This window comes from Diorhabda carinulata, chromosome X, assembly GCF_026250575.1.
Source record: "Diorhabda carinulata isolate Delta chromosome X, icDioCari1.1, whole genome shotgun sequence".
Taxonomy (NCBI): Eukaryota; Metazoa; Arthropoda; class Insecta; order Coleoptera; family Chrysomelidae; genus Diorhabda; species Diorhabda carinulata.
Genome location: NC_079472.1, coordinates 30,803,634 through 30,818,312, shown reverse-complemented (window position 1 = coordinate 30,818,312; position 14,679 = coordinate 30,803,634). Strand labels below are relative to the sequence as shown.

The window sequence follows — 14,679 nt, the reverse complement described above, 5'->3', positions numbered from 1 at the left end:
AATCATTTGGAAATCATCGTTATTGTACCTTTATTCTCTCGGTGCAACACGGCATGGCGGCGAATATATCGTAAGAATACATGGTTCCGAGTACCAGGGATGATCCGTCCCATTTCTGATTACAGAATCTGCATATGATGGCGCGACCGTTTACGCCTTCCAAACAACCCATACAGACTACGGTGAGAAATTGGGTACGTCCCTCTACTTTCACCTGAAATTAAATTTTTAAATTGGAAAAAAAAGATATATTTTTTGAAAAATTTATTTTTACCTCGATGCAACTTTTGGCGTGTTGACGCGGACTTAAGAAAAATGTTCCGTCCACTAATGGATATCTATCGAAAACCAGAAGCTGTTCTTCGCACAAAACGCAATGAACCTTTGAACGACCTTGAGATGCTAGCGTGGACAAGATGAAGCAGCGGGTATCGTCGTTGCCGTGATTACCTTCGTCTTCGGTCTGTAACAAAAAACAAAATTAATCAGTGAAATTAATGTAGAAATTTGATTAGAAGAAACCTAAAATCGAAATTTGGCTACAAAAACATATCAAAACAGCAACTCGCTTCGGTTTTTGGTGATGAAGCACCTCGAGCAACCATGTTTTTCTAATTTAATCGTTCAGATTATGCGAATTAATGTAGAAATTTGATTAGAAGAAACCTAAAATCGAAATTTAGCTACAAAAACATATCAAAACAGCAACTCGCTTCGATTTTTGGTGATGAAGCACCTCGAGCAACCATGTTTTTCTAATTTAATCGTTCAGATTATGCGAATTAATGTAGAAATTTGATTAGAAGAAACCTAAAATCAAAATATGGCTACAAAAACATATCAAAACAGCAACTCGCTTCGATTTTTGGTGATGAAGCACCTCGAGCAACCATGTTTTTCTAATTTAATCGTTCAAATTATGCGAATTAATGTAGAAATTTGATTAGAAGAAACCTAAAATCGAAATTTGGCTACAAAAACATATCAAAACAGCAACTCGCTTCGATTTTTGGTGATGAAGCACCTCGAGCAACCATGTTTTTCTAATTTAATCGTTCAGATTATGCGAATTAATGTAGAAATTTGATTAGAAGAAACCTAAAATCGAAATTTGGCTACAAAAACATATCAAAACAGCAACTCGCTTCGATTTTTGGTGATGAAGCACCTCGAGCAACCATGTTTTTCTAATTTAATCGTTCAGATTATGCGAATTAATGTAGAAATTTGATTAGAAGAAACCTAAAATCGAAATTTAGCTACAAAAACATATCAAAACAGCAACTCGCTTCGATTTTTGGTGATGAAGCACCTCGAGCAACCATGTTTTTCTAATTTAATCGTTCAGATTATGCGAATTAATGTAGAAATTTGATTAGAAGAAACCTAAAATCGAAATTTGGCTACAAAAACATATCAAAACAGCAACTCGCTTCGATTTTTGGTGATGAAGCACCTCGAGCAACCATGTTTTTCTAATTTAATCGTTCAAATTATGCGAATTAATGTAGAAATTTGATTAGAAGAAACCTAAAATCGAAATTTGGCTACAAAAACATATCAAAACAGCAACTCGCTTCGATTTTTGGTGATGAAGCACCTCGAGCAACCATGTTTTTCTAATTTAATCGTTCAGATTATGCGAATTAATGTAGAAATTTGATTAGAAGAAACCTAAAATCGAAATTTGGCTACAAAAACATATCAAAACAGCAACTCGCTTCGATTTTTGGTGATGAAGCACCTCGAGCAACCATGTTTTTCTAATTTAATCGTTCAGATTATGCGAATTAATGTAGAAATTTGATTAGAAGAAACCTAAAATCGAAATTTGGCTACAAAAACATATCAAAACAGCAACTCGCTTCAATTTTTGGTGATGAAGCACCTCGAGCAACCATGTTTTTCAATTCAATCGTTCAAATTATGCGAATAAATGTAGAAATTTGATTAGAAGAAACCTAAAATCGAAATTTGGCTACAAAAACATATCAAAACAGCAACTCGCTTCAATTTTTGGTGATGAAGCACCTCGAGCAACCATGTTTTTCAATTCAATCGTTCAGATTATGCAAATTAATGTAAAAATTTGATTAGAAGAAACCTAAAATCGAAATTTGGCTACAAAAACATATAAAAACAGCAACTCGCTTCGATTTTTGGTGATGAAGCACCTCGAGCAACCATGTTTTTCAATTCAATCGTTCAGATTATGCAAATTAATGTAAAAATTTGATTAGAAGAAACCTAAAATCGAAATTTGGCTACAAAAACATATCAAAAAAGCAACTCGCTTCGATTTTTGGTGATGAAGCACCTCGAGCAACCATGTTTTTCAATTCAATCGTTCAGATTATGCAAATTAATGTAAAAATTTGATTAGAAGAAACCTAAAATCGAAATTTGGCTACAAAAACATATCAAAAAAGCAACTCGCTTCGATTTTTGGTGATGAAGCACCTCGAGCAACCATGTTTTTCTAATTTAATCGTTCAGATTATGCGAATTAATGTAGAAATTTGATTAGAAGAAACCTAAAATCGAAATTTGGCTACAAAAACATATCAAAACAGCAACTCGCTTCAATTTTTGGTGATGAAGCACCTCGAGCAACCATGTTTTTCAATTCAATCGTTCAGATTATGCGAATTAATGTAGAAATTTGATTAGAAGAAACCTAAAATCGAAATTTGGCTACAAAAACATATCAAAACAGCAACTCGCTTCAATTTTTGGTGATGAAGCACCTCGAGCAACCATGTTTTTCAATTCAATCGTTCAGATTATGCGAATTAATGTAGAAATTTGATTAGAAGAAACCTAAAATCGAAATTTGGCTACAAAAACATATCAAAACAGCAACTCGCTTCGATTTTTGGTGATGAAGCACCTCGAGCAACCATGTTTTTCTAATTTAATCGTTCAGATTATGCGAATTAATGTAGAAATTTGATTAGAAGAAACCTAAAATCGAAATTTGGCTACAAAAACATATCAAAACAGCAACTCGCTTCAATTTTTGGTGATGAAGCACCTCGAGCAACCATGTTTTTCAATTCAATCGTTCAAATTATGCGAATAAATGTAGAAATTTGATTAGAAGAAACCTAAAATCGAAATTTGGCTACAAAAACATATCAAAACAGCAACTCGCTTCAATTTTTGGTGATGAAGCACCTCGAGCAACCATGTTTTTCAATTCAATCGTTCAGATTATGCAAATTAATGTAAAAATTTGATTAGAAGAAACCTAAAATCGAAATTTGGCTACAAAAACATATAAAAACAGCAACTCGCTTCGATTTTTGGTGATGAAGCACCTCGAGCAACCATGTTTTTCAATTCAATCGTTCAGATTATGCAAATTAATGTAAAAATTTGATTAGAAGAAACCTAAAATCGAAATTTGGCTACAAAAACATATCAAAAAAGCAACTCGCTTCGATTTTTGGTGATGAAGCACCTCGAGCAACCATGTTTTTCAATTCAATCGTTCAGATTATGCAAATTAATGTAAAAATTTGATTAGAAGAAACCTAAAATCGAAATTTGGCTACAAAAACATATCAAAAAAGCAACTCGCTTCGATTTTTGGTGATGAAGCACCTCGAGCAACCATGTTTTTCTAATTTAATCGTTCAGATTATGCGAATTAATGTAGAAATTTGATTAGAAGAAACCTAAAATCGAAATTTGGCTACAAAAACATATCAAAACAGCAACTCGCTTCAATTTTTGGTGATGAAGCACCTCGAGCAACCATGTTTTTCAATTCAATCGTTCAGATTATGCGAATTAATGTAGAAATTTGATTAGAAGAAACCTAAAATCGAAATTTGGCTACAAAAACATATCAAAACAGCAACTCGCTTCAATTTTTGGTGATGAAGCACCTCGAGCAACCATGTTTTTCAATTCAATCGTTCAGATTATGCGAATTAATGTAGAAATTTGATTAGAAGAAACCTAAAATCGAAATTTGGCTACAAAAACATATCAAAACAGCAACTCGCTTCGATTTTTGGTGATGAAGCACCTCGAGCAACCATGTTTTTCTAATTTAATCGTTCAGATTATGCGAATTAATGTAGAAATTTGATTAGAAGAAACCTAAAATCGAAATTTGGCTACAAAAACATATAAAAACAGCAACTCGCTTCGATTTTTGGTGATGAAGCACCTCGAGCAACCATGTTTTTCAATTCAATCGTTCAGATTATGCAAATTAATGTAAAAATTTGATTAGAAGAAACCTAAAATCGAAATTTGGCTACAAAAACATATCAAAAAAGCAACTCGCTTCGATTTTTGGTGATGAAGCACCTCGAGCAACCATGTTTTTCAATTCAATCGTTCAGATTATGCAAATTAATGTAAAAATTTGATTAGAAGAAACCTAAAATCGAAATTTGGCTACAAAAACATATCAAAAAAGCAACTCGCTTCGATTTTTGGTGATGAAGCACCTCGAGCAACCATGTTTTTCTAATTTAATCGTTCAGATTATGCGAATTAATGTAGAAATTTGATTAGAAGAAACCTAAAATCGAAATTTGGCTACAAAAACATATCAAAACAGCAACTCGCTTCAATTTTTGGTGATGAAGCACCTCGAGCAACCATGTTTTTCAATTCAATCGTTCAAATTATGCGAATAAATGTAGAAATTTGATTAAAAGAAACCTAAAATCGAAATTTGGCTACAAAAACATATCAAAACAGCAACTCGCTTCAATTTTTGGTGATGAAGCATCTCGAGCAACCATGTTTTTCAATTCAATCGTTCAGATTATGCGAATTAATGTAGAAATTTGATTAGAAGAAACCTAAAATCGAAATTTGGCTACAAAAACATATCAAAACAGCAACTCGCTTCAATTTTTGGTGATGAAGCACCTCGAGCAACCATGTTTTTCAATTCAATCGTTCAGATTATGCGAATTAATGTAGAAATTTGATTAGAAGAAACCTAAAATCGAAATTTGGCTACAAAAACATATCAAAACAGCAACTCGCTTCGATTTTTGGTGATGAAGCACCTCGAGCAACCATGTTTTTCTAATTTAATCGTTCAGATTATGCGAATTAATGTAGAAATTTGATTAGAAGAAACCTAAAATCGAAATTTGGCTACAAAAACATATAAAAACAGCAACTCGCTTCGATTTTTGGTGATGAAGCACCTCGAGCAACCATGTTTTTCAATTCAATCGTTCAGATTATGCAAATTAATGTAAAAATTTGATTAGAAGAAACCTAAAATCGAAATTTGGCTACAAAAACATATCAAAAAAGCAACTCGCTTCGATTTTTGGTGATGAAGCACCTCGAGCAACCATGTTTTTCAATTCAATCGTTCAGATTATGCAAATTAATGTAAAAATTTGATTAGAAGAAACCTAAAATCGAAATTTGGCTACAAAAACATATCAAAAAAGCAACTCGCTTCGATTTTTGGTGATGAAGCACCTCGAGCAACCATGTTTTTCTAATTTAATCGTTCAGATTATGCGAATTAATGTAGAAATTTGATTAGAAGAAACCTAAAATCGAAATTTGGCTACAAAAACATATCAAAACAGCAACTCGCTTCAATTTTTGGTGATGAAGCACCTCGAGCAACCATGTTTTTCAATTCAATCGTTCAAATTATGCGAATAAATGTAGAAATTTGATTAAAAGAAACCTAAAATCGAAATTTGGCTACAAAAACATATCAAAACAGCAACTCGCTTCAATTTTTGGTGATGAAGCATCTCGAGCAACCATGTTTTTCAATTCAATCGTTCAGATTATGCGAATTAATGTAGAAATTTGATTAGAAGAAACCTAAAATCGAAATTTGGCTACAAAAACATATCAAAACAGCAACTCGCTTCAATTTTTGGTGATGAAGCACCTCGAGCAACCATGTTTTTCAATTCAATCGTTCAGATTATGCGAATTAATGTAGAAATTTGATTAGAAGAAACCTAAAATCGAAATTTGGCTACAAAAACATATCAAAACAGCAACTCGCTTCGATTTTTGGTGATGAAGCACCTCGAGCAACCATGTTTTTCTAATTTAATCGTTCAGATTATGCGAATTAATGTAGAAATTTGATTAGAAGAAACCTAAAATCGAAATTTGGCTACAAAAACATATAAAAACAGCAACTCGCTTCGGTTTTTGGTGATGAAGCACCTCGAGCAATCATATTTTTCTAATTTAATCGTTCAGATTATGCGAATTAATGTAGAAATTTGATTAGAAGAAACCTAAAATCGAAATTTGGCTACAAAAACATATCAAATCATTCAAAACAGCAACTCGCTTCGATTATTAGTGATGAAGCACCTCAAGCAACCATAATTTTCTATTTCAATCGTGTTTGCAACTTCGCTACAGGATCAATTTCGTGAAGGTTGTCAAAATTTGTTTGCATTGAGTATCACATAATAATTTGACAATGGTTCAAAAAAGGTCGAGTTGTTTACCAGAAGAATCAGTGGACACAGTCTTTGTTTAATATCCAAGGTCAACGTTTCCTTCCACACTGGAGAATCGGTCAAATCACATATTTTGGAGGTACCTCAATCGGAACGGAAAATACCTCAAATTTGTTTTTATTTGTCTATTTCAAAATATTTTTCTGTGTCCTCTGGATCAAACCTGAAGGAACAGCTACAGTTATCAAAAATGAACTACATCTTTTCAATCCAGAAGAATTTGAGGACTTACTTTGGGAATGCTAATTCAAGTAATCAAAGAAAGGTAGACGATATAGTTTTGATGGGTTTATTCGTGGTCAACAGCATCTTTTACTCTTCTGAGTATCGTCTCTTCATCTACAACTGACTGACCTCTGACTCATTCTGTAATGTTTGAAGCATGAAGAGTATGCATGACCAGGAGATTTAAGGATGTTGGGCATGCAATATGCATTATATTCAATTTATGATAATTTTTTTCAGAATGTCTCTTTATAGCGAACGGTTTTCTTGGCATGAACATGAATTATGTATATTTGCAGGTTTATCTTTATTGTTTTTTATAAATAAAAATGAACAACATAAAATTTGCGTCATTACACAATTTTTTTTCAATTAAACATAAATAAATTAAATAAAATCAACGCTACAGCACTCAGACTCAAAAATCAGTATAATATACTACAAATGAGTCTCTACATTCTTGAATAAATCTGCTATGAAAATTTAAACAGAAAAAGGATCCATAGTCTGAAAACTTTCTAATTACCTTAAGGTAACATCACAGACGTTGTTTTTATTATGTTGAAACAACAAACGAAAATAGAAATAAAGCTAATGCAAAGTCGACTAAATAAATTTCAATAAATGAGAAATTTTTAATGTTTATGTACCTAATTAAGAGTATAAGTACAAAAAAAAATAAATATTCGTAACCTTTGGATCATTTAACGTAAATTTCTTTTAGTACTTTTTTTTCTACCTCGTAAAATAACCGGTAGGAGCGAGTGAGGAATTTACAACATAACGAAATAGTTCAAGATCAAACAAATTGAATAAATAATTTAAAAAACTACATATAGGAAAACTATCACTGATTCCTGTGTTGATACTAAAATTTTCTCGATATAAATCAAGGATTTTTTTATGTTTTTGAAGCTTACAGATCGCATCAATTCCGAGATTAAAATAAAAATATCTTTTGGCCTCTGTCCACCCTGTTGGCTTTCAATAATCTAATACCTTGATATATCGCCCGAGCTTTGGAGTTTTCTATTCAAATATCCAGATATTTATCCTTTTTTTTACAATGGAACCAGTCGAACTGGAAAAATCTATTTACATAATAAAGACACAGGACAAGGGTCGTCTCGAAGTTGATCGAATAATAAAAATAAATTTGAATTAATTTTTTTTATAGATTCAATGTAGTTATATTTGATTTTTAGTCTTTTATTCATTAACTGTTTGTTAATGTCAATTTTCATCATCTTTATGGTTATTCAAATCAAAACTTCTGGAAACTTGTCATTTTAGACACTTTTCTATTCGAGGAATTCATCTTAGACAGTTTGTATTCGATGTATCTGTCAATCCTAGACACTTTTGATTGAGGGGTGTCTATTCTAGACACTTTTTTCTTTATAAGAGTTCAATTTTAGCAATATTAATCGTGTAGATTCATGCTAAGCATTTTCTATGAATTTGAGAATTCGTTTCAGGTTTATCATGTCATTCTAGACATTTTTCTATTTGAAGAATTCATCTTAGACAGTTTGTATTAGACGTATCTGTCAATTCTAGACATTTCTTATTGAGGGTGTCTATGCTAGACATTCTTTCTTTGTATGAGTTCAATTGAAGCAATCTCAATCGTGTCGATTTGTGCTAAGCACTTTCTATGATTGTGTGAATTCGTTTTAGGTTTATCATGTCATTCTAGACATTTTTCTATTTGAGAAGTTCATCTTAGACACTTTTTATTCGATGTACCCGTCAATTTTAATCATATGGATTCGTGCTAGACACTTTTTTCTTTGTACGAGTTCAATTTAAGCAATTTTAATCGTATGGATTCGTGCTAGACACTTTTTTCATTGTAAGAGTTCATTTTAAGCAATTTGAATCGTATGGTTTCGTGCTAGACACTTTTTTCTTTGTACGAGTTCAATTTAAGCAATTTTAATCGTATGGATTCGTGCTAGACACTTTTTTCTTTGTACGAGTTCAATTTAAGCAATTTTAATCGTATGGATTCGTGCTAGACACTTTTTTCTTTGTACGAGTTCAATTTAAGCAATTTTAATCGTATGGATTCGTGCTAGACACTTTTTTCTTTGTACGAGTTCAATTTAAGCAATTTGAATCGTATGGTTTCGTGCTAGACACTTTTTTCTTTGTGCGAGTTCAATTTAAGCAATTTGAATCGTATGGTTTCGTGCTAGACACTTTTTTCTTTGTACGAGTTCAAATTAAGCAATTTGAATCGTATGGATTCGTGCTAGACACTTTTTTCTTTGTACGAGTTTACTTTAAGCAATTTGAATCGTATGGATTCGTGCTAGACACTTTTTTCTTTGTACGAGTTCAATTTAAGCAATTTTAATCGTATTGATTCGTGCTAAGCACTTTTTTCTTTGTACGAGTTCAATTTAAGCAATTTTAATCGTATGGATTCGTGCTAGACACTTTTTTCTTTGTACGAGTTCAATTTAAGCAACTTTAATCGTATGGATTCGTGCTAGACACTTTTTTCTTTGTACGAGTTCAATTTAAGCAACTTTAATCGTATGGATTCGTGCTAGACACTTTTTTCATTGTACGAGTTCAATTTAAGCAATTTGAATCGTATGGATTCGTGCTAGACACTTTTTTCTTTGTACGAGTTCAATTTAAGCAACTTTAATCGTATGGATTCGTGCTAGACACTTTTTTCTTTGTACGAGTTCAATTTAAGCAACTTTAATCGTATGGATTCGTGCTAGACACTTTTTTCATTGTACGAGTTCAATTTAAGCAATTTGAATCGTATGGATTCGTGCTAGACACTTTTTTCTTTGTACGAGTTCAATTTAAGCAATTTGAATCGTATGGTTTCGTGCTAGACACTTTTTTCTTTGTACGAGTTCAATTTAAGCAATTTTAATCGTATGGATTCGTGCTAGACACTTTTTTCTTTGTACGAGTTCAATTTAAGCAATTTTAATCGTATGGATTCGTGCTAGACACTTTTTTCATTGTACGAGTTCAATTTAAGCAATTTGAATCGTATGGATTCGTGCTAGACACTTTTTTCTTTGTACGAGTTCAATTTAAGCAATTTTAATCGTATGGATTCGTGCTAGACACTTTTTTCTTTGTACGAGTTCAATTTAAGCAATTTTAATCGTATGGATTCGTGCTAGACACTTTTTTCTTTGTACGAGTTCAATTTAAGCAATTTGAATCGTATGGATTCGTGCTAGACACTTTTTTCATTGTACGAGTTCATTTTAAGCAATTTTAATCGAATGGATTCGTGCTAGACACTTTTTTCTTTGTACGAGTTCAATTTAAGCAATTTTAATCGAATGGATTCGTGCTAGACACTTTTTTCTTTGTACGAGTTCAATTTAAGCAATTTGAATCGTATGGTTTCGTGCTAGACACTTTTTTCTTTGTACGAGTTCAATTTAAGCAATATTAATCCTGTGATTTCGTGCTAAGCACATTTCATCATACTATATTATTCTAGACACTTTTTTATTTAGGGATTGCATCCTAGACAATTTCTAGAAGCTTTCTGTGATTGCAAGTGTGCATTTTATTTGATTCGGTCAGTCCTAGCCTTTTATTTAGTTGCGTGAGTCCTTTCTAGACACTTTTTTTGTAATATAAACACTTTTACTGTTTGTACGAGAACATTCCAAACTTTTTTGGTTCTGTAAATTCAGTCTAAGCATTTCTGTCATGTAAATTCTTATTGTGTGAGTCCATTCTAAATTCTAAATCTTAGAATGTTTGTACTACAACTTTGTGAATATTAGTGTTTTCTATTCTTAGTTTTTTACGATATAAAAGATGAAATTACGTCTACAGCTATCGCCCTCTATGAGGCGTTAATTAAATTCGAATACAGTCAATAATTTCGAAAGAATCGTAAGAAATATGCTTGGAAACGATCATTTTTTTGGTTACTTTTTCCCCACTCCGCTTGTGTGTTAAAAACCCTTCCGAATGTTCCATATATAAACAAGACTAATTAGATGCCTTTTTGACTGTCTCTTGTTTATGTTTGAAATGTGCCTATCATAGCACACATTCATTTTGACTACTCTTTTGAAGCCTCTCTCGCAGAGTTAATGAACTTTTCTCAACTCAACAAACTTTCTCTGTAATAGAAATTCTCTCAACCGTTGAGTTTGCCGTGGAAAATTTTCCGGGCGGGCTTTTCTCAGTTTTCTATATATATACACGGGCGTTTGTGTCATTGCCAGATATTAAACTTTCACTTTTATTAGTTTTATGACAAGTGCGGGCGTATATGGTACATGAAAAACATTATTTCGAAAAAAATATATACCTGAAATAGAATACGAAAATCTCTGGTAGCTTCAGCCATCTTATTATATTCTAGAACGTTCTAAAAGAAATTAACAGATCAGATGTAAACACTGGATCCTTTGGGTCACGGTTTTTCTTATTCAAAAGAATTTTTTTTTATTCGTTATATTTTCTATGGTATAATTTGAAATTCTTTTTATATATATAAGAATATCTCATATCGTTTTTTTTTTGTTAGAAATAACTGAAGGAGAAAAATTAATTCACACAATTTCCCACAAAGAAAAACGCGTGCATTTTCCGGAAAACTGACCATCGGCCGGTTCTTTTGAGGATCCAACTTTATTATATCGCGGTATGCAGACTATACACACAGCAAGTCCATTTCCTGTTTATAAGGAAACTACGTGGAGTCGGACTGACCATTCGGAGTATCGCAATAAAAAGAAAGAAAAATAACAATAAAATTAATATAAAAAAGTTTAATCCATATAGTTATAAGAACTACGATGAAATTATAAATCTAGTGAAAGTTTGAACTAGAATTTTAGCAGGTGAAGTAATCGCGGTTGTGATTGAAGATATCGTAGAATATGAAACTAACCAGACGACGTGCCATCAATCTAAAGTCTTTATAGAGACAGGAAGATGTTCTTAACCAACAAAAAAACTGAATCAGTATCACGTGAACTAATAATTTTGCATCTTAGAACAAGCAATTCTCCCAAATCACTTGAAGTATGAAGAATCCATTGTATTCCTGATGAAGACATGTTCGTGCATAAAATATAATGGGAGTTAAAATGAATTGTTGTCCTCTACAATATTTTTACTATCAACCATCAACTCTTTGAATTCATTGCAGTTTTAGATCTTTCTTTTATCTCAAAGTTTCCAATCCAGCCGCTTTCAATCTATTTTTACAACTTTTCCTTCGATTTATTATAAACTCTCCTCAATTTTACTTTATTTTTGAGTAATAATTTTGAAAATATTGAAGATACAGTTGTTGAAGACAGGTATCTTCAAATCTGGTATTAAAATGAGTTTTTGCTCTAATATTTTTTGTTTTTTACGTTTTTTAAGTACGTTCGTGCTTATTTTCGGAGCATAACTGGTTGCGGGAAAAATCTAGATGGAAAATAACCGCACGAAAAGGTAAAAATTCGAAGGGTTCAGAATTTTAGTTATAAAATCAATATTGACCGTAGTTTACAAATGAAACGAGACGATGTTTCAAATGGAAATCTTAGGCAAACAAAAGTAGGATTTATTTTTATTTGAATTTCGTCAAGGTCGTGCAAAATCCAATTAAAAACACATTTATGAGATCATGGATCCATGCATATGAACCCGAAACCCAACAAGAATCGACTGTATGGGAAATCAAACTTTGAAGCAATTGTTCGGTTGTTTTTTCAAAAAACGCTACCGTTCCATTGGAATCACGTAGAACGGTCAATTCTGGATGGTACACGAGGACAAAGCGAGCTCTCACCCATCACTTCGAACAAAAAACGTTTTCGAACAGTCAAATCATCGAATTGATGGATTTAGTACCCAACGATGTGTCATTATTCCCGAAGAATGCTTGATCTGACTGGTGTTGTGTTCAGTTCGAATTAATGAACGAGATGTTAGATTACTCTGAAGAGGTTCAACAGAATAAAAACCGGTCATTTCACTTTTATTTCGTAGGTAATGTAATCAACATTGCGAAATATGGAAATTTCGAACTAAATGAAAGGTGAAATAAATAATATAACAGACATATCTTGTATATAATATGTTATATATTAATTCAGAATGTTTCCAAGACTTTTACTTTGGGTAATAAAGTGCGAATTTGAAGGAAATCGTCTACCGACAAATGACAGCGACGGTTCAGGTGTGACAAGAATAAAAAAGGTCCTTATTCTTGGAGAGAAAGAGGCATTTTATTTGTGGAAAAAGGAGACGTTTGAAAATTTCTCATAAAATTCGTATGAACTTGTCTGATTGTTTCATATTTACGAGGAAACCGATTTTTTTTTCCTTTCTATTTATCTGTCTGGTGAAAATAGTTTGAAGATTTTTTTTTTTAGTATTATTATTAATTTCTTTATGTTGAATCATTTAATTTGTTTGTCTTACCGTGTCCTTATTTAATTAAAATGGTGGGTAATTTTCGTATGGACATTTGACTATTGAAATTTAAACGTTCTACGATTTTATCTAAATGTCAGTTCCTAATAAATCATCAAATGTTAGAAGGATACGATGCCGAGAGCTTTCCTAAAGGATTACTAAGGAATCAGAATTTGATTAGTGCCTGTATTCTCGCTGATACCTTCTTCCTTTATATCCTTGTTCTTGCTATTGTCAAAGGATTACTCAGAAAGTATTAATTAATCTTTGAAGGGATGGAGATTTTAGTACAACTAACAATAATTCAAATAACAAATAGAAAAAAAAAACAACCTTAATCACTTCTTAGATTATCTTTTCACCATGGCCCGTGAGGGAGTTTTTTAAGCAGCTTTTTGTAATCCAGTCGACACCTTTCAAAATTAACTGGGAATTTGATCTTTCACGTACCCCCGAGATCCAAAATTCGCTTTTTCTTGATAGCAAAATGTAGGGAATGGATTGTGTGCGTTTTCTTTTGACCCCAGACGGGATGAAATTTCACGGTAACCTAACTTCAGGAAAGGATTTTACCAAAATAAATTCGCGGAAGTATAAGGATTAGTTGTTGGATTTTGAAAATTCCCTTAAACAACTCAGAATTTGATATAAATTGAAATTTTGAATGAATAAATTTGTAAATTAGCAATTTAGTCCTTTTACAATTTAAACTATAGCATATTATTCCGAATTCCATTATCCTAATACTACAAGGTGAGTCAAATTTAAAAAAATACACGACAATCAGAAACAATTATTTGGTTCGTACGCTGACACATAGATAGCGCTAACAATATTGAATCCATATTATTTTCAGTTAGTCCTAACCTTCAAAAGATACGTACATACATTTGACAGCTGTCAAATTTATAAGTTATTGCATTTCCATTATTATTTTGAGATAATATATAAAAATGTATTTGTTGTGTTAAAAAAAAATCGATTTTTGGTAAAAAATAATATTGAGGCCAAGATTTGACATTACTGGGATTTGTCAAAAGAAAATTAACCGTTGAGAAGAAGTTTCATAAATTTAAACTCGACGTAAAGAGCACCGAATACGAGGTACGCACCAAAAGAAGTGTCACAAACGAAAACATAAAAAAAGTTCACAAAATAATCGTAATAATGGTTTAAGGTAGTTGAAAATATTGTACACGTTTGAATATAAGACCCCAATAGTATATTGATACATAGATGGCGCTACAAATATTAAATCCATATAATTTTCAAACTCAGCTTTCTAAGAACAAGTATATGAATAACCACATTTTTTTTGTGGAAATTTGGAGTGCATTTCTACATTTTGGCATACAAGATAAACATTTTTTATATAAATTTCATATTTTATTCACTTTTACGTAAAAAAAAAGATTACAAAACATCAAACAGTGTCGAAAGACACGTTAGGACCATGTTTATAGACGTGCTCGTTCAAAACAAGGATCAACATAAATTAAATTGCTTATTTGACCGGATCGCTTCGAAACTAATCCTC

The 14,679-nt window shown here is 32.0% G+C and overlaps 1 protein-coding gene across 1 annotated transcript in view; it reads right to left on the bottom strand.

Annotated features, from left to right (window-relative positions):
• Positions 1-14,679, bottom strand: part of LOC130900941 (headcase protein) — a 177,743-nt gene that overhangs the window by 21,587 nt on the left and 141,477 nt on the right. Inside the window, exons 3-4 of the mRNA XM_057811959.1 lie at positions 275-463; positions 29-214 (exon numbers count right to left, since the gene is read on the bottom strand). Coding sequence (XP_057667942.1) covers positions 29-214; positions 275-463 — 375 coding nt within the window. The remainder of the gene's footprint in view (positions 1-28; positions 215-274; positions 464-14,679) is intronic.